Raw genomic sequence first — 24,783 nt, forward strand, 5'->3', positions numbered from 1 at the left:
CCGGCTGCTGCAGCAATTGACTGTAATGGGGTCCGGCCAAAAAAAAAAAAAAACGCTTTGGACAATACCCAGCATGTATGCCGGAACATGGCCAGGTGGCCTTGGACCACATTATAGTCAATGAGAGCGTATAGCTGGTTGTATCCGGCTATACACAATACGGTATACTCCAGCAGGCTGTTCTTCTGCCATGCCATCCATTGCCAGCCCAATTGCCACTCCCCCAGTGCCACCAGATCAGCCCCTCCATGCCATGTCCCCCAGTGCCACCTGCCCCTCCATGCCATCCATTGTGTCCCCCTCCCCCAGTGCCTCCATTGCCATGTCCCTCTCCCCTTGTACCTCCATGCCATCCACCATGTCCCCCACTCCCCCAGTGCCATCAGATCAGCCATGTCCCACACTCACCACTATTAGCCCTTCTATGCCATCCATGTCCCGTCCCCCACTCCCCCAGCACCATCATCCCCTCCATGCCATTGCCATCCATGTCCCCCAGCACCATCAACCCCTTCAAATCACAGGTGCCCCCCTTCAAACCTCCCCCCCGGCTGACTTTATACTTACCTTTTCTGGCAGTGTGCTGACATGGAGTCCGCAGGAGACGGACCGTGTCTTCTTCCCAGCAAGCACTGGGAGGGACCTGACGTCACACACAGCGTCAGCCAGCGCACTGACTATGTGCGCGCGCAAGGCCCTGGCCGATGCAGCGCGGTGCCGACTCGGGAGGCTACGGAGCAGTGAGTGAGAGGCTTCACTTCACTCCGTGGTCATGTGATTTAAATGAATCCTCGATGCATCGAGGATTTTTTGTCCTCGATTACATCGATGAATCGTTTCAGCCCTAGCCTAGACACAGCTCACTTCCATTTAATTAAATAGGGCTGAGCTCCAATACCAAGCACAGCTGCTATCCAATGGATGGTGCTGTTCTTGGTAAGCTGCGAGGAGGCCGCTGCGCCCACCGGAGCGCCACAGCCTTTTCAAACAGCTGATCGGCAGAGGTGACGGGTGTTGGACCCCTACTGATCAGATATTGATGACCTATCCTGAGAAGAAGTCATCAATATTATACACCCGGAAAACCTCTTTAATTAAATAGGATGATTAGCCTCTTGGTTGTTAATATGATGGATGGATAGATATGAGAGAGACTGTGTAGATTTCTACTCTTCACACATTAAGCAGAGTCTCTTTTTACAGTAAGATCAGACACTATGTGTCTATTAGCCGGCCATGTAATGACAACAATAAGGTAAGTACCAGTCTTTTGGTTACAGATGCACATTTTTTTTCTCCATTGTTGTCTGGAACGTCAGGAACTGATTGTTGACGTTTATTTTCAGGTAGAAAAACAGTGTGAACGAGTTCAGGCCGAGTCTCAAACAGGTTTGTTTTTCTGGTAATGGGATTAAAATGTTTTCCACCCCTCACACTGTTCTTACATCTGGGTGGAATACACAGTATTGCTCCTTTCCTGTGTGTGATCACCGCCTCACAGATTTCTCAACTGATGAGAGTTGCTTTATCATAGACAAAAAAAAATGTATCATAGTTCAAAAACACACTACTAGGCCACCTTACAACATCATCGTAACTTAGGCTACTTTCACACTTGCGTTCGGAGCGGATCCGTCTGGTGTCTGTACAGACGGATCCACTCCTATAATGCAAACGCTTGCATCCGTTCAGAACGGATCCGTTTGCATAACTGTTTTTTTCAGATCTAATTTTTCACTTCGTGAAAACTCAGATCCGACAGTATATTCTAACACAGAGGCGTTCCCATGGTGATGGGGACGCTTCAAGTTAGAATATACTAAAAGAACTGTGTACATGACTGCCCCCTGCTGCCTGGCAGGTGCTGCCAGGCAGCAGGGGGCAGACCCCCCCCCCCCCCCTCCCTCCCCTGTATTTAACTCATTGGTGGCCAGTGCGGCCGGCCCCCCTCCCTCCCTCCCCTATATTTAACTCAATGGTGGCCAGTGCGGCCGGCCCCCCCCCCTCCTCCCCCCCCCCTGTTTTTAACTCATTGGTGTTTGGTGGCCAGTGCGGCCGGCCCCCCCTCCCTCCCCACCCTGTTTTTAATTCATTGGTGGCCAGTGCGCTCCTCCTACTGGTAAGTGAAAGGTCTGTGCTATAAGCAATGCGCCGCACAGACCTTTCACTTACCAGTAGGAGGAACGCCGGGCCGGTCACAGACATCGCAGGTAAGTATAATGCTTCTAAAATTGCTAAGTAACCATGGCAGCCCGGAATGCAGTAGCATCCTGGTTGCCATGGCTACCGATCGGAGTCCCAGCGATTAAACTGTGACTCCGATCGGAACTCTCCGCTGCCACCAATGATGGGGGATCGGTCATTTTAATTAGGGGGGGAGGGGGGGGGGGCCGGCCGCACTGGCCACCAATGAGTTAAAAACAGGGGAGGGAGGGGGGGCCGGCCACCAATGAGTTAAAAACAGGGGGGGAGGGAGGGGGGGCCAGCCGCACTGGCCACCAATGAGTTAAAAACAGGGGGGGGGGGGCAGGCAGCAGGGTGCAGTCATGTACACAGTTCTTTTAGTATATTCTAACTTGAAGCGTCCCCATCACCATGGGAACGCCTCTGTGTTAGAATATACTGTCGGATCTGAGTTTCACAATCTAACTCAAATCCGATGGTATATTCTAACATAGAGGCGTTCCCATGGTGATGGGGACGCTTCAAGTTAAAATATACCATCGGATTGGAGAAAACTCTGATCTGATGGTATATTAATAGGGACTCCTGACTTTACATTGAAAGTCAATGTGGGACGGATCCGTTTGCAATTGCACCATATTGTGTCAACGTCAAACGGATCCGTCCCCATTGACTTGCATTGTAAGTCTGGACGGATCCGTTTGGCTCCGCACGGCCAGGCGGATACGAAAACGCTGCAAGCTGCGTTCGGGTGTCCGCCTGCTGAGCGGAACGGAGGCCAAACGGTGCCAAACTGATGCATTCTGAGCGGATCCGCATCCACTCAGAATGCATTGGGGCAGTACGGATCCGTTCGGGGCCGCTTGTGAGAGCCTTCAAACGGAACTCGCAAGCGGAGCCCCGAACGCAAGTTTGAAAGTAGCCTTAGTTGTGGTGTTACATGTTGTGGAACTCTTAGATGTTCCTTTCAAGTTTCCCAAAGTTTAAAAAATAGAAGCTGTGAAGATTGATAGGAAGGTTCGGTTAGGGCATGTTCACACACTGGAATTTGCAAGCAGATTTTGCTGCACAGATCCATCTGAAATCCTGTTATAAAACACATTCCAAAAAAAAGAACTGAAGAGTCCATTCTTGCCACAGATTCCACACAGCAACATACGGGCTAGCTTCAATAAATGCGGATCCACAAGATGTTAAACTCCAAATACCTGGCAAAAATTCAAGGGTCGGCCTCAGATTTCTGCCGTGGATTTTTCGGACTAAAAATGTGCCATTCACCATTAAAGGGGTTCTCTGAAGACTGGGAACCCCTTTTGATATTGCCAGCCAGGGATTAATAAAAAACAAAACCTCACCTGTCACTCACATATTGGTTCCAGCCCCAAGCTGCCTTCTTCTCCGCTTCCCATCCCCGCGTGACCAAAAGTGTGATATGTCATCTAAAGCTAAGCACTAATTGGCCATCAGTAGCGACTTGCCTTCACACTTCTGGTCCAGTGGAGACCCGAAATGGGGGAGAGGGGAGCTCTAGCACTAAGCTGAATGCTGGTGATAGGTGAGTTGTTATTTAGTTTTTTGTTTTTAAATCCCTGCACCCTGCCTGGCAATATTAAAAGGGGTTTTAAGTCTTGGAGAGCCCCTTTGAATTCAAAGCAGCCCAGGAGAAAGCAACAAGTGGGTTTTAGTGAATAAGAAAAATAAGTTGTAACACGTTGTCTTTAGAATCTGTCCACTTCATATACAGTATCTCATAAAAGTCACATTTTTGTAATTATTTTATTATATCTTTTCATGGGACACCACTGAAGATAGGACACTATGATACAATGGAAAGTAGTCAGTGCACAGCTTGTATAACAGTGTACATTTGGTGTGCCCTCAAAATAACTCAACACATGGCCACTAATGTCTAAACAGCTGGAAACAAAATTGAAAATGTCCAAAGTGTCAATATTTTCTGTGGCCACCATTATTTTCCTCTCTTGGGCATGAAGTTCACTAGAGCTTCACAGGTGCTGGTGGATGTTAGAGACCTTGTGCTCCTCCACCTTCCATTTGAGGATGCCCCACAGATGCTCAATAGGGTTTAGGTCTGGAGACATGCTTGGCCAGTCCAGCACCTTTTATCCTCAGTTTCTTTAGCAAGGCAGTGGTCGTCTTGGAGGTGTGTTTGGGGTTGTTATCATGTGGAATACTGCCCTGCGGTCCATTTTCTGAAGGGAGGGGATCATGCTCTGCTTCAGTATGTCACAGTACATGTCGGCATTCATGGTTCCCTCAATGAACTGTAGCTCCCCACAGCTGGCAGCCCCAAACCATGAGACTCCCACCACCATGCTTGACTGTAAGAAAGACATACTTGTCTTTGTGCTCCTTACCTGGTTGCCACCACATATTAGTGACACCATCTGAACCAAATATGTTTATCTTGGTCTCATGAGACCACAGGACATGGTTCCAGTAATCCAGGTCCTTAGTCTGCTTGTCTTCAGCAAACAGTTTGTGGGCTTTCTTGTTCATCATCTTTAGAAAAGGGCTTCCTTCTGGGACGACAGCCATGCGGACCAATTTGATGCAGTGTGCGGCGTATGGTCTGAGCACTGACAGGCGGACCACCACCACTTTAACCTCTACATCTATTTAGAAAAGACAACCCCTGAATATGACCCTGAGCACGTGCACTCAACTTCTTTGGTCGACCATGGCCTGTTCTGAGTGGAACCTGTCTTGTCAAACCGCTGGATGGTCTTGGCCACCATGCTGCAGCTCAGTATCAGGGTGTTGGCAATCTTCTTATAGCGTAGGCCATCTTTATGTAGAGCAACAATTCTTTTTTTCAGATCCTCAGAAAGTACTTTGCCATGAGGTGCCATGTTGAACTTCCAGTGACCAGTATGAGAGAGTGTGAGAGCGATGACACCAAATGTAACACACCGGCTCCCCATTCAAACCTCAGACTTTGTAACACTAACGAGTCATATGACACCGGGGAGGGAAAATAACTAATTGGGTACAATTACACAGTTTTCACTTGTTGCCAGCGGTTTAGACATTGACTGTGTGTTATTTACACTGTTATACAAGCTGTACACTGACTACTTTACATTGTGTCAGATCTTCAGTGTCCCATGAAATGATAGAATAAAATATTTACATTTTTTGGAATACGCTACTTATTAAATATTACAGTATCTCACAATAGTGTGTACACCCCTGACATTTTTGTAAAGACCTCTTTCATTACATTTCTGTTCACATGCACAATTGAAGAGTGTCCGCTTGTACAGTTGCATATCGTTGCCCTTACACCACACAATATACATTGATTGATTGTATTTAAAAGCATCTTCAAGAGCGGCAACATTTACTGGCCAAACGTATGCCCAAAGGACTCTCTCCTGTCATAGGTCTATTGATGTCTATAGGCTTGTTGGATGTATACATTGGTAGCACCTCCCTAGCACAGCGTGAGCAGCCTAATATGTCATGTATAGCAAGTTATTTCTTGCTGCTAGGCAAATTTCATTAGAAAAATGAAAGGAGGCTTTTATTACGCATTTAGGTCAAACTGTCTGCGCTTGCTTACCACTTCAGAGACCTCTGGGTGTCTTCTTTGGTCTGCTGAAAAAGTGAGAATGCGCCCCTAAGGCCTCTTTCACACTGGCGTGTGCGGCCCGTTGCCTTATTGCGGCCTGCAATACACGGGCGCCGTTCCGTGGGCATTCCGCATCACGGATGCGGACCCATTCACTTGAATATGTCCGCAAATCCGGAGATGCGGAACGAAACCACGGAACGGAACCCTACGGAAGCACTAGGAAGTGCTTCCGTGGGGTTTCGTCCCGTACTTCCGTTCCGCAAAAAGATAGGACATGTTCTATCTTTTTGTGCAATGGTCGGATCGCCGACCCATTCAAGTGAATGGGTCCGCGATCTGCTGCAGCTGCCACACGGACTGTGCTCGTGCATTGCGGCCTGCATTTTGCGGGCCGCAGCACGATCACGGGCCGCACACGCCAGTGTGAAAGAGGCCTAATAATGTTGGTCGATTTGCTAGACCTTCCTATTAGTTATTTCCCAGCTATAGCCTATAAAGTGGGATGAAGGGAGTGCTGAAAAAATGGTGGACACAGCTGTAGGCGCTCAACAAGGTTGGTTCTGATCTAGTAACATAGTACATAAAGCCGAAAAAAGACATTTGTCCATCCAGTTCGGCCTGTTATCCTGCAAGTTGATACAGAGGAAGGCAAAAAAAAACCTGTGAGGTAGAAGCCAATTTTCCCCACTTTAGGGGAATAAAAAATTCCTTCCCGACTCCAATCAGGCAATCAGAATAACTCCCTGGATCAACGACCCCTCTCTAGTAGCTATAGCCTGTAATATTATTACACTCCAGAAATACATCCAGGCCCCTCTTGAATTCCTTTATTGTACTCACCATCACCACCTCCTCAGGCAGAGAGTTCCATAGTCTCACTGCTCTTACCGTAAAGAATCCTCTTCTATGTTTGTGTACAAACCTTCTTTCCTCCAGAGGCAGAGGATGTCCCCTCGTCACAGTCACAGTCCTGGGGATAAATAGATGATGGGATAGATCTCTGTACTGACCCCTGATATATTTATACATAGTAATTAGATCTCCCCTCAGTCGTCTTTTTTCTAAAGTGAATAACCCTAATTTTGATAATCTTCCAGGGTACTGTAGTTGCCCCATTCCAGTTATTACTTTAGTTGCCCTCCTCTGGACCCTCTCCAGCTCTGCTATGTCTGCCTTGTTTACAGGAGCCCAGAACTGAACACAGTACTCCATGTGTGGTCTGACTAGCGATTTGTAAAGTGGTAGGACTATGTTCTTATTAGGGATCGACCGATTATCGGTTTTACCGATTTATTATCGGCCGATATTCAGTATTTTGACCGTTATCGGTATCTGCATCTATTTTGCCGATATACCGATAACGTATTGGGAACACAGATCGCGCTGCTGTCAGCGCTCTGTGTTCCCTCAGCTCAGCAGCACAGGGGAGAAGGAAGCAGTGTCTCCCTCCCCCCTGTGCTGCTGCCGCCGCCAATGAGAGGAGGGAGGACAAGAGAAGGGGAGGGGTTATGGCCACCGCTCCACCAATGAAGATAAGTCTTTAATTTATTCATATACAGGAGGCTGGAGCTGGCTGCAGAATCACATAGCCGGCTCCCGACCTCTATGAGCAATAGCTGCGATCTGCGGTAGTTAACCCCTCAGGTGCCGCGGATCGCAGCTACCGCTCATAGAGGTCGGGAGCCGGCTATGTGATTCTGCAGCCAGCTCCCGCCTCCTGTATATGAATGAGAGATTTCTCTTCATTGGTGGCGCAGTGCGCCCCCCACCCCAGTATTAAAAACATTGGTGGCGCAGTGCGCCCCCCCCAGTATTAATCATTGGTGGCAGTGGCCACAGGATCCCCTCTCCCCTGCTCCTCCGATCGGAGCCCCAGCAGTGTAATCCAGGGGCTCCGATCGGTTACCATGGCAGCCAGGACGCTATTGAAGCCCTGGCTGCCATGATAAGCTCCATGCTGCTGTGTGCACAAAGCACAGAGCAGCAGGGACAGTGTGAGTTCCTATTCACCCTGATAGAGATCTATCAGGGTGAATAGGACAAAGGTTCTAGTCCCTAAGGGGGCTAAAAGTTAGTAAAAAAAAAAAAAACACCAAAATATTAAGTATAAATAAAAAAGAAAGATTTACAAAAAATAAAAATACACGCTAACAATAAACATACATTTTCAGCAGATTTGTGTAGGAATTTTTATTTGTTTTCAAAAATGAAAATTCTCAGAATATCAGTATAAATTATCGACTATCGGCCTGAAATTTCACAAATTATCAATATCGGTCGATCCCTAGTTCTTATCACGGGCATCTATGCCCCTTTTGATGCAACCCATTATCTTATTGGCCTTGGCAGCAGCTGCCTGACACTGGTTTTTGCAGCTTAGTTTGATGTTTATTAAAATTCCTAGATCCTTTTCCATGTCAGTGTTTCCCAGTGTTTTACCATTTAGTATGTACGGGTGACTTGCATTATTCCTTCCCATGTGCATAACTTTACATTTGTCAGTGTTAAACCTCATCTGCCACTTATCTGCCCAAGCCTCCAATCTATCCAGATCCCTATCCAATCTATCCAGATGTAGAATTGGTTTATTATATGTCCCATATCATGTTAGGCTTAGATGATGAACTACTAGCTTAAAGGGGTTATCCAGCATTCTGTCAATGGGAGCAGTGATGTACTTAATGGAGGCAGACCACATGACTGCTAAAGGGCTGTGGGGCCTTGGGGGAGGATGGGCTGGATGCTGAACTCCTTCTCTTTCCCATGTGAAAACACTGCATATAGATAAGTACATCTTCCGTTTCAGTCAGTGGTAAGTGCATGAATTCTTATGCACTGAGCTCCCCCTAGTGGTGACTGCAGGCACACAGCTCTGTTATATATGGGAAGCAGAATATTTACCAATGTATTTATGTCAATTGTGTGTTGTGAATACGTTAAGAAATATTGTGGTCAAAATGAGTGCTATATCTATGAAGCACCTGTTCCACGTAGGTGAGGTCAAGGGTGACTCTATTACATTGTCCGCTATAAGGAAAGAAATTCATCTGAAATCTGAGGCGTTGATCGGCTGCATGCGTTTGTTTTTGTCCAGCCAGAAACCAGCTGGATCCCTACCGGATGCCATTATAGTCAGTGGGGATACGGTAAAAACCGGCAGGCTGTTCCTCTGCCGCTACAGCCTGCCGGATTTTAAAACGCTGATGTGAAGCTAGCCTTAGCTGATTTGGATCCTCCTGCGAGATCTCTCATACTCATCATATGCATGGTTGTTCCTCATTGGGTTATGAAGCCTACAAATGAATTGCTAAAGGGGTTCCCCAAATATTTCACTTTTCAGTCTGAAGTGATTTAGGGTACTTTCACACTTGCGTTGTTCTTTTCCGGCATAGAGTTCCGTCCTAGGTGCTCTATACCGGAAAAGAACTGATCAGTTATATCCCCATGCATTCTGAATGGAGAGCAATCCGTTCAGAATGCATCAGTCTTTTTGACTGATCAGGACAAAGATAAAACCGCAGCATGCTACGGTTTTATCTCCGGCCCAAAAAAACTGAAGACTTGCCTGAATTCCGGATCCGGCATTTTTTTCCATAGGGATGTATTAGTTCAAAATACCGCAATGGCGGATCCGTCCTTCCGGTCTGCGCATGCATGAAAAAAATAAATGCTGGATCTGTTTTTCCGGATGGCACCTCACCAGTCCACCTCCGCTGGCGTTTTTATGCTGTCGGGTCCCCGCCGTTCACTTGCTGGTCCCGACTAGACATGCCAGAAATACACAGCCAATCACTGAATGAGGCAGGTGACCACTTCAACCAGTGATCGGCTCAGTGGACCTTTCCTGGCATTTCCAGTCCGTTGATCCAGGGACAAGAAGTGAAGAATAGCAGGTGCCAGGCAGCAGTAGGGCATTAGTGTGGGTGAGTATGGTTTGTTTCGTATTTTTAACACTTTGGCTTTTTTCTTTTGTTTTTTTTTAAATCCATGGCCTAAAGTGGCATTATGAATGTTATACATCCCATACAAATAACATAGCGCTCTATTGCCTGTGGGTGCTTCTCCTAGATTCCAGTACTCGTATAAACTTGGGAGCGTGATATAATTCCCTTTGGGGTGTAAATGTGACATGTTTTATAGTTTCTGATTAATAATAGATTTAAATGTCAGTCTTAGGCCTCATGCACACGACCGTTGTTCTGGTCCGCATCCTAGCCGCAGTTTTTGCGGCTCGGGTGCGGACCCATTCACTTCAACGGGGCCACAAAAGATATGGACAGCACTCCGTGTGCTGTCCGCATCCGTTGCTCCGTTCCGTGGCCCCGCCCAAAAAAATATAACGTCCTATTCTTGTCCGTTTTGCGGACAAGAATAGGCATTTCTACGATGGGCTGCCTGTTCTGTTCCGCAAATTGCGGAAGGCACACGGGCGGCTTCTGTGTTTTGCAGATCCGCAATTTGCTTTCCGCAAAAAACGGAACTGTCGTGTGCATGAGGCCTTAAAGAGGACCTTTCACCTGGATATCCTTAATCTAATTATTATCCTACCTTATAGTGCGACCCCAACTGATGTCTTGGCACTTTTTTTTCGAAAGAACCCACCGTTTGTCCGCTGTGGTCCTCGTATCTTTTGCCGCCTCATATGCTAATGAGGCGACTCGGTTATACTAGGCGTAGACTTGTATTTCTCCTGGGCGCGGTTATCTTCTCCCTGGCTGCGAGCACATCCAATCAGAGCGCCCCGCTCTTAGCCAAGGAGAAGGAACTCAAGTTCTCGCGGGAGAAGGAGATACGATTCTCGTGAGAACTTGAGCTCCTTCTCCATGTCTAAGAGCGGGGCGCTCTGATTGGATGTGCTCGCAGCCAGGGAGAAGATAACCGCGCCCAGGGGAACTTCAAGTCCACGCCTAGTATAACCGAGTCGCCTCATTAGCCTAAAGATACGGGGACCACAGAGGACGAATGGGGGGTTCTTTAGAAAAAAAAAAAAGTGCCAAGGGGAAAGGTCCTCTTTAAATTCATTTCAAAGGATTTATTTCTGCAAGCTGATAACAGAAGACTGAGTAAAGAGTGGAACAAACATTTGATAATCTTCCCACAGATATCCAGAGCTGCAGACACAAGGACAGGCGGAAAGGTTCCTTAGATGTCAGGTCAACCACCTCCCGAGGAAGTGATGGTATGCAGACTTCTAAACAACTGGGAATAAAGCGCATTTAACCCATTTTATCATTAAAAAAAAACGTATTTGCTTTTATTTGAATTGTTAGTCTGTGTGACTATTTTTAATTGGCAAAATGGTTTGGCTGACCAAGTATAACATTGTTTTAAAGGGGTTTACCAGGACTGTAATATGATTGCCTTTGCAAATTTGGTAGTGGCTTTGCATGATACTACAGCTCTAACTACCAAATACCGATATATGGTGCTGTGCCTGGTTAAAAAAAATCATAAAATAATAGAAATTCACCAGCATCCAACTCATGTGACCCTTACTGGCACCGACCTCACATTATCAACCTACTCAGGGTTCTCTGGCCCTCCTTCTCTCCACTCCTATCACATCTTTTAGGGTGCTTTCACACACTTGCTCAAATAAAAAAAACGAAAACATTTTAAGGCATATTTCTCCCTGCGATGTCACTACCTCTGTATAGCAGTATGGGGTAAATACATTGCCAAAAAACAATAAAAAAAAACACCAACATGCATTGCACGTGTGTTTTTTTTCTCTCTAATCTACAGAAAAAAAATTGATGTCTATGGGAGAAAAACACCTCGATGAGTGGAAAAAATGCAGCACTACAAAATAACACCTGTTTGTCCTGCATTTAAAGGGGTTGTGTCACTTCAGCAAGTGGCATTTATCATGTAGGCACTTACTAATGTATTGTGATTGTCCATATTGCTTCCTTTGCTGGCTTGTTTTACTCTTCAATTGCATTATACACTGCTCATATCCAGGGGTTGCTCAGATATGAGGTGGCCAGAATGGGAGATGCTGCGCATGCGTGCCTATGCAGACTTCCACAATCTCTGCTACCAGTGAGGCTGGTGCCTTTTCCTGTAATGTGCAAGCACGTTCACCACTGCTGGATGGCAGGGTGGTCGTAACCCCTGGATACCAGCAGAGTATAATATGATGGAAAAATGAATCCAGCCAGCAAAGGAGGCAATGTGGACAATCACAATACATTAGTATGTGCCTTGTATTAACCTTCTCTCCATGATAAATGCCATTTGCTGAAGTGAGAAGACAACCCCTTTAATATTTCCCATAGACTTCCAAGTCAATAAAAAAAAATTCCATAGTCCATGGGCTGGTATAATGGCTTCCTATATTAGAAGCCGTGACACTGTGCTAGTCATTTGGACAGATTCGAACATTGACCAATAATCCCCCTTTTAATTTTTAATGGAGTCCATTAAGGTTTCTGTCATTTTGATAACAAAAATGTCTATTTTTGTCATGAAAAGTAATGGATACCCTGACTCAACAAAGTGTAGCTATCTAGATATAAAAAAAACACATATGCATTGGGTGCTTTAAAAATGAATCAAATTTTCTATCATTGACATGGTAATACAATTCTTAATTAGACTGGTATATCCCACAATTGAGTCCCCTCAGTAATGCATGCAAAAAATAAAGACATTTCTGATGAGGGGCATAGAAAATGGCCTATCAGGCCAGACAGACATGAGGCTCGCACAGTGTTTATAATGATTTATAACGCTGTTTGTCCCTGTGAGTCCTGGAATCTATTGAATTACAGTGATATAATGCTGTAAATGTAATACAATACCGGACTTGCAGGGACACACAGCATTATAAATCATTATTACGCTGTGCGATCCTATCAGAGGAGCAGAGTTCAGAACGGGACCTCTCACCGACATCCGCTGCAAGTCTCGCCTTGAACTCCCTCATGTGTTTCTGGCCTAAGGAGGTGCTTTTTTTCCAGAAAGTTATTTTCATTCCACCGTTCTGTATGTGGTGGGTGTTAGATTTGTTTATTTCCTGAAGTAAAGACCCCGTACACACTAGTGTATTGTCAGTCCAACCCGCCATTTTCAGCAGGATGGGCGAACATCCTAATGTGTATGGGGAACTCCAGACCCTCTCCCAACCGGTCATGTCAGGAGAGAGAAGGATCGACAAGCTGAATTTTTTCACCCAATTCTTTTGTTCTACCGGGCAATAAGTTGCCGCCAGTGGTATCTGCCAGCAGCTTTGTCCTTTGTCACCACTGAAAACACATACACGCTTGGCAGTACAAAACGTGTAAAGTATGGGTAAGATGAGAGAGATACATGATCGATTGACAGCTACTGAAGGTGTGTGGGCACCTTTACACCGATGAAATCACTGAGATAACGTTCAACCTTTCTACTTTTCTTGCAGGTAGTTCACAAAGGCGGCATTCTTCAATGGCCAGAATACATTCAATGACTATTGAAGCCCCTATTACAAAGGTACAGTGTTCCTAAATCATTTATGACTAATTACCTCTCGATATGGACTGAGATCCTAAGAAATATCCTCCCTGCAAAGCATACTTCCTAAGTTATTATTCATCGGGGGGTTGTGTCATGCTACACCGTGTGAACATGTAATTTACCGTATTTTCGCCCTATAAGACGCACCGGCCCATAAGATGCACCTAGGTTTTAGAGTAGGACAATGAGAAAAAATATTTTCCATTACACCTCAGGTCAGACCAGCAATCAGACCCCTAATGTTAATCAGACCTCAGCTTACAGCCCCAATCAGACCTCAGATCAGACTCCCAATGCCTCAGATCAACCCCCCAACCTTCAGCCATCTATCAGCCCTCATGTCAGCCATCTATCAGCCCTCATGTCAGCCCCCAGCCATATGTCAGCCCGCACCTGACCTGAAGAGCATATTTTCTTGTCAAACTCCTATGTATAATGTATGAGAAAGGAAAAACTTTTCCTGCCAGTCATTTGAACTGTTCTAGGGCCGTCACATTTTTAAAGGATTTATACATATTTTGATAGGAGCCAAGAGTGTTTCCATTTCTTAACAATAAAATCAACCTACAATGTCCTTACTGGATAGCCTGGACCCCTCCAAGAACAAACCATGAACACACATGCAAGAACTTGGTTATCTTTGAGTGTGACGACCACTATGATGCCTCTCTTAGAATGCAAATGCTTGCAGAATATGTTAGTACACACGTCTACTTTTTGCGATGAATATAGGTGATATATCTTTTTGTCTTTACAAGAGTACAGAGATCTGTATATAGCATCCACAGGTATCGGCCTGCATTTGCTTTGCAATAACACAGTCCGACCATATAATGTTTGTAGATGTGAGATGTTCTCATGGGAGACAAGCTACCACCAGAGGTGTCTAGCATTGGCTTAAGCTGACCATATTAGGGATTTAAATCACCAATTTTTGAACAACTTGTTCATGGTTGGTCTGTGAAGGTTATCATTTTGGATGATAAAGCTATAAGTTAAAGCAAATCACTGATTGACCGCTGCCGTGATCTGTGGCCTGGTCTTGGATTTCATTAAGAGGATGCAGATCTGTGGCTTGGCTCCAACGAATTTTCAACTGCAGCACCCAACAATGACCAAAAAACTCCAACATGGGAGATCAAATTTTTAACAGCTATGTCTCCCTCCATTGCACTTGTTCTTCTCATAAAAAGGTGCCAAAGAACTGCAGAAAGGGGTTTAAATCAGCCTTATTGACTACCCAAAATCTGTATTTTATGGCCAGCGTTATTCACCTCTCCTCATTGAGAAGACAGGTATGTCCAATACTATCAGGCATGGGCATGATTAGCTTTGATACCAGGATTTAAAGGGAACCGGTCACTGGAATTTTGTGTGCTTTTATTGTGTAAAAAAAAAAAAAAGGATTTGATACATATGCAAATTACCTAAGATGAGTCCTGTACGTGAGATCAGTCAAGGACAGGACTCATCTCAGGTTAATTTGCATCAAATCGTTTTATTACACAATAAAAGCACACAGAGCTATGGGGACTGTGTATTGCGGATGTGCTAGCGGCCATCTAGCAACCCATGTCCTCAGCTCTATACACAAAATCCCCGTGACAGGTTCCCTTTAAAGTGACCCTTCTGTTCAAGAATGGGGAATGAACAGGAAGCTTGTTGTCCTCCTTTTCCAGGGCTCCTATTCTATGATCCAAGATGGCTGCACCGCTTCTCAGGCTACCTGATGTGCACAGTCCAAGAAACTTTCTGCTTATAAGCCCTGCTCTTAGATTTGCCAGCACTACTCATATGACCAGTGATATCTAATATGAGGGCTGCAGGAAGTGTCATGGACTATCTAATTCACAGTATGCATCCAGTAGTCCTAGAAGCAATTTGACCATCTTGGTTGGTAGAAGAGGAGAACTAAATTTGGTAGATCTGCAGCTGAAAAGATGAAAAGGAGGGCACCAGGTAAGTGTTCTGTTTGTTCCCTGAGGCTTTTTTAGGCTTTTTAAGGCAGTCACTAAGGAGCCTTAGGCTGGGCAACCACCTTTTGACAACGGCCCAGTCTAAGCCCTGCACAGGTCTTCCATGCAGCACAGTGCGGGGGCTCGGATCTCACATGAGAGCTGGGCTTCAGCTTTAACTGCCCCAATTGGCAGAAGCACCGATCCGGGCCATTTAACCACTCTGTCTCTCATCAGCACCCCACGAATGAGATTGCGGGGTGCCGATGTCTGCCCAGGCCTGCCTGCAGTGTCTCTCATCAGGCTGCACCTCTCTGGCGCACCCTGATGGTGACTGTCAGTATTATGCACTGTACGCTTATAGAAGCAATCAAAAGATCGCCTGTTACTGTCCCATTGTGTGGGGTAGTAAATGGTTAAAAAAAAACTTTTAAAAGTTTTAGTAAATAGAAAAAACTCTCTAAGTTAAAAAAATACACAATTTTCCATTGGAAAAAAAAGCTTTTCAAAGAAAAAAATTGCAACAATAAAATCTCCACCTCTATTTGCTATCAACACATCTGTAATGTCATTTATCCCATACAGTGAATGTCATAAAAAAGAAAAAACAGCCAGAATTGCGGGTTTTTTTGCCTAATTTCCAGCCACAAAACCGAATTAAAAAGCTATACAAAAGTGTTCTGTACCCCAAAATGATACCAATGAAAACTACCGGTCACCCCGCAATAATCAAGCCCTCACTCAGCTCAGTAGAAAGAAAATTAAAAATGTTATGGGTCTTGGGATGCATGATGCAAAAACATTTGCTTTTGTTTTTTATTGTGCAAAAGTAGTAAAACATTAAAAAGATATATTTGGTATCACTGTAAACCTACTGACCCAGAGAATAAAGTGATCGTGTTACTTACGCAGAAAATTGAACACTGCAAAATTTATAACAATAAAAGAGTTAATAAAAGTTAAAAACAAAACAAGCCCTCATACGGCAACATCAACAGAAAACTAAAACCGTTATAGCCCTTGGAAGGCATCGATGATAAAAATCACTTGGTCATTAAGGCCTAAAACAGGCTGGTCACTAAGGGGTTAAGATAAAATGTTAGGATGAATTTTGTTCTGTAACCTTTTTGTATGTTTTTAGCACAGAAAACCATTAAAAACATCACTGTTTTTATATCGCATGAAATTGATGTGTCAATCATTTCCACATGGCGGAGGAAACACATTCTGTTACGTTTTGGTTCCTACAGAATTTGTATTTGTGATGTTTATTTCATATTTCTTCACTCTCTGGCAATGAATGAACACACTTCAAAGTGACTCAAAACCTTGTAAAAGAAATGTCCATGCCATGCCCCCTGGTGGTTGGAGATTTATAGCAGCATTGTGCAGAGGCTGGAATACGGAGTGCAAGGAAAGTGTCCCTTGTGGTGCAGAATGGGGCAGATTGCCATGTAATCCTGTATTTGCAGAAAGTGAATGACTTTATACAAGTGCAGGCAGACAGCTACATGGTCAAAAAGTTACATTTCTATAGAGAATCTGTCTTCCCAGGTCCCATATTTCACGTTTGGTGAACGTACACATTATTAGGGAAATGCAAAAACAGAATTGGCTAATGTCTTAAAACCTGTTATTCCAGGATAAATAGAGGGACATGAATTGTGATAATTGGTATATAATAGGAAATTGCTGTGTATGACATACCCTAAGGGCGGGATTACACCTTGCTTTTGTGTTGCTCTTTAAACACACATAAAAAAAATGTCTGCAATTTTTACAAGTCAATCATGTTAAATCAGTGTGGGAATTGCCTATGCAGTTGTCACAGGTGAAATGCACAGATTTAAAGGGCATTGGTCAGCTGATTTGTTGCATGTGCATCTGTGTTGGTCCCATGTTGTGCCCGCATTGCTGAGAAAAATGATGTTTTATTATATGCAAATGAGCCTCTAGGAGCAACGGGGGCGTTACCGTTAGAGGCTCAGCTCTCTCTATAACTGAGGCGTCCTCTGCACTATGACAGGGCCAAGCAGTGAAAACATAATTGTGCCCGACTCTGTCCATCAAAGTGCAGGGGGTACAGCAGCTGCAGAGAGAGCAGAGCCTCTAGGTGTAATGACAATGCCCCCGTTGCTCGTAGAAGCTCATTTGCATATATTAAAACATAATTTTTCTCAGCAATGCGGGCATATATGAACATGGGACCAACACAGATGCCTTCAGCTGCCAAGTGCACATATAACAGGTCAGCCAGTGTCATAGGTACAAATCTGCTGACAGATGCCCTTTACATGACATGCTTCACCTGTTAACAAAGCCATATTTGTATCCTGCAGCCAGGCCTGCATTGTGTATGGGCAGCCTTAGTAGTAGGTTTAACCATTTCAGCCATACACAGTGATAACAAGTCCATGTAATCAGACACACAGCCATTCAATCTCCATAGACAAAGATTAGCAGTGGAACTGAAAATACAAAGGCACTTTTTATGTGACTATACGGTAATATCTCAGAGCAACAAGAGTTCATCCACACAGTAGTGCACAGGCTCACAGAATAGAAACTTCTGTCTGATTTCTAAACAGCCGCTGGTAGCAACAATGTCTGTAAGACCATGCGTGGTCTGACCTCCACCCCGTTGCCTGATCCCACTACTATGTTTTATTAGACCTGCTCAGAGAGGAAATCATTCCTTCCAGACCATGAACATTAATTTGTGAGTACGTCGCCTAGAATCATTTTTATATGAGATCTTTTCCGCTGTGTTTGTCATATTTAGTCATGTTTGGTTAAATAGTTTGCGTGTCTGCCTGTAAAAAGTACATTTTCCCTGGTAATCCATCTAAAGCATTGTACAAGATAAAAGCATGGGCTTATAGGACATATGCCGGAGGCACTGGATTTGAACCTGACCTTCTCTGAATGTATTCCATTAATTCCAGCATTCTACATCTAGCATTCAGACAACGGCATGCCCATGGACTCCACGGAATCCCTTGTGACTTCATAGTTTACCCCCCCTCAGGCTTGTTTAACAATGTGTCCTTATAATATGTGTTTAATTGAAATGTCTTGGTAAGTTTGAATAATATATTCCATCTGATCTTACCATTTACATGGCAGAAATAAGACTAGCGCATTCAAAGAGGTACTCCCAGAAAAGAAAAAAAAAATTCTCCCTTCTACATAATACAGTACTCAACTCTGAATTTGCAACCGAGAAGGAAAAGTCGTGGAGTTATGGAGATTACATGTTCAATAGACATGCAAATGGAAACAAAATCTTCAAAACATCTCCATAAAGAATAAATTGAGATATGAGCACCATGCGCAGAAATAGTTACACGCCTTGGCATGCTATCAAGGAGGTTATTAATGGCTGTCTGAGGAATGTTCTAACCCCGCTGTATGCACTTGGGCATGCAAATCATCAAGATCTGCTGCTGGCAGCTCCCTTTGCAATTACCAACCAATGAGATCCCAGATATGCTCGATGGGAGACAAGTCTGGAGATGCTGCAGGCCATGGTAGCCTGTTTAGGCCATGCAGGCTGCTCACAAGAGCACAAGCAAAATGCAGCCTGGAATTGCCCTGCTAAAAAACGGCTCCTTGGTCACTTTAGAGAAATGGACGTACTACTGGTTCCACAATTAAATCAATGTAATGCCAAGCTGTTACTGTACCTGAAATGAAGGCAATAAAAGTCCAGCTACTACACATTATAACGTTCCCTTATGAAGGCCTCTTCATGGCGTTGCCCACGTGGTCTCCAGACCAATGTCTAGCGATCGTTGCATCTGAGACAAAAGTGGGACTCATCACTGAAGATTATAGAACTCAACTCTACTCCATCCTCCATTGCTGTGCTACTTGAGAGCTGCGGTGTGAAGTCAGTGGAACACCTGTAGCTGGACTTCTCGCTTATAGTCCATTGTTGTGCAAACACCTTCTAATGGTTTATGTAGACACTGTTTGCCACCCTAGGTTTGGGTTGTGACGTCCGATTTAACTAGAAGTACAAAACAGATCATTATGCGCTATTCTTCTAATCATATGATCCATCCGTATAGATGTTCACCTCTGTGCAACTCTTGTTTTCATTCCAGTTCATTGTTGTTCTCCCTACCACCAGGACATGCAACGTTGAACAGTGCTGACATCTAGGCCTAGGTGTTTAGCGATCTGCTGGAGTGATAAACAAAGTTATCTGAATTCAAGAATTCTGTCCCTCCCAGCTTGGGACAAGTGGAGATGATTGCCACCTGAATGAACAGGAAGCATCATGCAATCATCCCGCATGGCTTGTTCTAATTTCTGAGGTTTCCTATGGCTAAAAAACTTTGCTTTCAGTGTGGTGTTTATGCCCCTCCCACATGCCATAGATTAGAGCTAGGTGCTTGAAAATTATGTCATCTGCCAATCTTAGCTACTCCTGCTACTCCCTGGATTTGTATAACCTTATGGCTTATTCTTCCCGGTGTTACAATTTCAATGTTGAGGAATGTACTTTTAACAAATTTACATTTACAGATAATTTTGACTGTTTGATCATGCCAGGTCTAAATAAGTGGGCATGTCGGGGAACTGGACGGGCCGGCATGCCCGTCTTATTTAACATTTTCTACGCCTGTCTCAGGAGTAGAAAGATGTCTAAATGTAAGACAGCTAGGATGCTGCCTTACATTTAGAAGTGGCGGAGGATCCGCCGAAGTTAAGAAGAGACCTGCGCCTCTTCATAACTTTGTCAATCCACCGACAGTTTATAGGGCTTTATTAAGACCGGCGTCTAGAACGCCTGTCTTAATAAATGACCCCCTACGTTTTTAACTTTTGAAGCATGACTGAATATTAAAAATTATATTATCTCACTTGTTTGTTTTTTACCCAGGTAATAAACATCATCAATGCTGCACAAGAAAACAGCCCTATGCCAGTAGCAGAAGCTCTGGACCGAGTTCTGGAGATCTTAAGAACTACAGAATTGTATTCTCCGCAGCTCGGAACCAAAGATGAGGATCCTCACACCAGTGATTTGGTTGGAGGTTTGATGACTGTAAGTCAACAGTTTCACTACATATATTTTACATTCCAGTAAAAACTAGTAAATGCATTATTGTAAACTGTGTTAAGATCTTCAGTCAACAAGAGTAAATATTTGATTTGATTTTCACTGTGTTCAGATCAGGAAAATCTTGTTATGCTGCTGTTCTGTCAGATTACAAGTATTGACATTGCACACTGTTCCAGATATGTATGTAAGTCTGCTATGGATTAACAGGTTGGCAGTCATGCTGTCTGCATGTCACTGCCAGCATTCAGGAAGTGTATGGAGAAAGTCTTTCCCACATCCTCTGCCTGTGGCAGCCTGTTTATTCCACGGATAAAATTTATGTTGTGCGCACGGAAAAATTGTCTGAGAAACCGTACCTATTATCAAAAGAAAAGTGAGACCACAGTAGGCATTGAAGATTTTCTGCCTACATTATTGTCTTCTACAGTGTCTGTCCTTCCATTGTTATTTGGAACAGTATTAAAGAGGTTTTCCTAGAGTTTTTTTTTTTTATTGATGTCCTATCGTCAATACAGTCATCAAAAGTCATCAGTATCTGAACGGTGGGGGTCAGCTGTTTGAAAAGGTACTGGTGCTCACCAAGCACCTTAGGCTACTTTCACACTAGCGTTCGGGGCTCCGCTTGTGAGCTCCGTTTGAAGGCTCTCACAAGCGGCCCCGAATGGATCCGTCCAGTCCTAATGCATTCTGAGTGGAGGCGGATCCGCTCAGAATGCATCAGTCTGGCAGCGTTTGTCCTCCGCTCAGCAGACGGACACCTGAACGCTGCTTGCAGCGTTCGGGTGTCCGCCTGGCCGTGCGGAGGCAAACGGATCCGTCCAGACTTACAATGTAAGTCAATGGGGACGGATCCGTTTGAAGTTGACACAGTATGGCTCAATTTTCAAACGGATCTCAACGGATTATTATTTATTTTTTTGTTCATGGTAATGCAAACGGATCCGTTCTGAACGGATCTAAGCGTTTGCATTATAGGAGCGGATCCGTCTGTGCAGATACCAGACGGACCCGCTCTGAACGCAAGTGTGAAAGTAGCCTTAGATTGTATAGCGGTTGTGCTTGGGATCACGCTCAGCCCCATTCACTTCAATGGGGCTGAGCTGTACCTAGGCCATGTGACAGAAGAATGTGACATCACATGGCCTAGAAAAAGCTGGAGAAGCCCACGTTGCTTCTGCAAGCGCCTTTGCCTTCTCAAACAGCTGATCGGCAGGGGGCCCGGGTGTCGGACCCCCACCGATCAGATACTGATGACCTATCCAGAGAATAGGTCATAGTAAAAAAAAAAAATACTCTCAGAAACCACCTTCAAAGCCATGTTCTGCCACTGGAGCATCTTTGAAGAATACTTTAGGCCTCTTTCAGACGGGCGTTGCGGGAAAATGTGCGGGTGCGTTACGGGAACACCTGCGATTTTTCCGCACGAGTGCAAAACATTGTAATGCGTTTTGCACTCGCGTGAGAAAAATCGCGCGTGTTTGGTACCCAAACCCGAACTTCTTGACAGAAGTTCAGGCTTGGGATCGGTGTTCTGTAGATTGTATTATTTTCCCTTATAACATGGTTATAAGGGAAAATAATAGCATTCTGAATACAGAATGCATAGTAAAACATCGCTGGAGGGGTTAAAAAAAATAACTTAACTCACCTTAATCCACTTGATCGCGTAGCCCGGCATCTCCTTCTGTCTTCATCTGATCTTTGTGCAGCAACAGGACCTTTGGTGACGTCATTCCAGTCATCACATAATCCATCACCATGGTAAACGATCATGTGATGGATCATGTGATGACCGGAGTGACATCACCACAGGTCCTATTGCTGCACAGAGATCAGATGAAGACAGAAGGAGATGCCGGGCTACGCGATCAAGTGGACTAAGGTGAGTTAAATAATTTTTATTTATTTTTTTAACCCCTCCAGCGATGTTTTACTATGCATTCTGTATTCAGAATGCTATTATTTTCCCTTATAACCATGTTATAAGGGAAAATAATAATGATCGGGTCTCCATCCCGATCGTCTCCTAGCAACCGTGCGTGAAAATCGCACCGCATCCGCACTTGCTTGTGGATGCTTGCGATTTTCACGCAACCCCATTCATTTCTATGGGGCCTGCGTTACGTGAAAAACGCACAGAGGAGCATGCTGCGATTTTCACGCAACGCACAAGTGATGCGTGAAAATCACCGCTCATGTGAACAGCCCCATAGAAATGAATGGGTCGGTATTCAGTGTGGGTGCAATGCGTTCACCTCCCGCATCGCATCCGCGCGGAATACTCGCCCGTGTGAAAGGGGCCTTACAGTCCCCAAATATAATGTTATTGGAATTAGACTAGATCTATATCTGCAGTGGTGGTTCCGGCAAAGAAAAAGGAGAAAATATAGCTGCAGTGATATTTTGTCCAGCAGAATGCTGGTATCCATGCCGGAAACCTGAACCCCCATTAGTCAATGGAAATCATCGGGTGCCGGCAGTGTCTGGTATATGCTGGATCCAACATAGCAGGTTTTCTGTTCCTGTGCTGGTGCAGAAAACCTGAATAGTCAGTCCATAGTCTGGTGTTAGGCTCCATTCACACGTCCGTAATAATGGGTCCGCATCCGTTCCACAAATTGCGGAACGGGTGCAGACCCATTCATTCTCTGGGGCAGGAATGGCTGCGGACAGCACACAGTGGGCTGTCTGCATCCGCATTTCCGGAGCACGCCTCTGATCTTCCTGTCCGCGGCTCCGGAAAAAAATAGAACATGTCCTATTCTGTCCGCAATTGCGGACAAGAATAGGCATTTCTATGGGGGTGCCGGCCGGGTGTATTTCGGATCCGCAATTTGTGGATCCGCTATTCACTACGGACATGTGAATGGACACTAAACACTGCAGTCAGGCAGTCCAGAATCTGGTGTAAACACTGCAGTCAGTCAGTTCATAGTCTGGTGTAAACACTGCAGTCAGTCAGTCAGTTCATAGTCTGGTGTAAACACTGCAGTCAGTCAGTCCATAGTCTGGTGTAAACACTGCTGTCAGTCAGTCCATAGTCTGGTGTAAACACTGCAGTCAGTACATAGTCTGGTGTAAACACTGCTGTCAGTCAGTACATAGTCTGGTGTAAACACTGCCGTCAGTCAGTACATAGTCTGATGTAAACACTGCAGTCAGTCAGTACATAGTCTGGTGTAAACACTGCAGTCAGTTAGTCCATAGTCTGGTGTAAACACTGCAGTCAGTTAGTCCATAGTCTGGTGTAAACACTGCAGTCAGTTAGTCCATAGTCTGGTGTAAACACTGCAGTCAGTTAGTCCATAGTCTGGTGTAAACACTGCAGTCAGTTAGTCCATAGTCTGGTGTAAACACTGCAGTCAGTTAGTCCATAGTCTGGTGTAAACACTGCAGTCAGTTAGTCCATAGTCTGGTGTAAACACTGCAGTCAGTTAGTCCATAGTCTGGTGTAAACACTGCAGTCAGTCAGTCAGTTCATAGTCTGGTGTAAACACTGCAGTCAGTCAGTCCATAGTCTGGTGTAAACACTGCTGTCAGTCAGTCCATAGTCTGGTGTAAACACTGCAGTCAGTACATAGTCTGGTGTAAACACTGCTGTCAGTCAGTACATAGTCTGGTGTAAACACTGCCGTCAGTCAGTACATAGTCTGATGTAAACACTGCAGTCAGTCAGTACATAGTCTGGTGTAAACACTGCAGTCAGTTAGTCCATAGTCTGGTGTAAACACTGCAGTCAGTTAGTCCATAGTCTGGTGTAAACACTGCAGTCAGTTAGTCCATAGTCTGGTGTAAACACTGCAGTCAGTTAGTCCATAGTCTGGTGTAAACACTGCAGTCAGTCAGTCCATAGTCTGGTGTAAACGCTGCAGTCAGTCAGTCCATAGTCTGGTGTAAACGCTGCAGTCAGTCCATAGTCTGGTGTAAACGCTGCAGTCAGTCCATAGTCTGGTGTAAACGCTGCAGTCAGTCCATAGTCTGGTGTAAACGCTGCAGTCAGTCAGTACATAGTCTGGTGTAAATACTGTGGTCAGTCAGTGTATAGTCTAGACTAAACAGAACGGGGCACTGGGAGTAGGGGGCCAAAGGAAAGATTCTACTTGGGGGCAGGGGGTAAGGGGAGACAGTAGATGGTAGGAACTCTTGAGGGGAGTACAGGGGAACATAGAAAACCAAAATTTTACCGAAGCTTCTGCCTGTACTTAAGACAGACGCAGCTTCAGGGGAAGCCTGACCTCCCTCCTACAGTCAGTCACCAAAAATAAGAGGCATGTGGGAGTCACTCATGCAGCCACTTCTTATTGTAGAGAGGTCTGATGTACTACTTCTCCCATCTCTTTTTACTTAATAGCAGCAGGACCTCCTTTTGCTGCACTATGGCCCCGCACAGTGATAGGAGTGAGCAGCCACTCACTCCTATTTGGGTCTTAGGTCTGCCTCCGCTGACATCTGCAGGTTAGGGAGTGAGATCA

General features: G+C 44.9%; 1 protein-coding gene across 3 annotated transcripts in view; it reads left to right on the top strand.

The window, feature by feature from the left end:
* The window catches only part of LOC120985855 (high affinity cAMP-specific and IBMX-insensitive 3',5'-cyclic phosphodiesterase 8A-like), a 331,567-nt gene that overhangs the window by 295,432 nt on the left and 11,352 nt on the right, over positions 1 to 24,783 (top strand). For all 3 annotated transcript variants that reach the window (XM_040414049.1, XM_040414047.1, XM_040414048.1), the window contains exons 10-14: positions 1,204 to 1,255; positions 1,347 to 1,389; positions 10,884 to 10,961; positions 13,188 to 13,258; positions 20,129 to 20,293. In XM_040414049.1, coding sequence (XP_040269983.1) covers positions 1,204 to 1,255; positions 1,347 to 1,389; positions 10,884 to 10,961; positions 13,188 to 13,258; positions 20,129 to 20,293 — 409 coding nt within the window. The remainder of the gene's footprint in view (positions 1 to 1,203; positions 1,256 to 1,346; positions 1,390 to 10,883; positions 10,962 to 13,187; positions 13,259 to 20,128; positions 20,294 to 24,783) is intronic.

The sequence above is a fragment of the Bufo bufo genome, chromosome 1 (genome assembly GCF_905171765.1).
Source record: "Bufo bufo chromosome 1, aBufBuf1.1, whole genome shotgun sequence".
Taxonomy (NCBI): domain Eukaryota; kingdom Metazoa; phylum Chordata; class Amphibia; order Anura; family Bufonidae; genus Bufo; species Bufo bufo.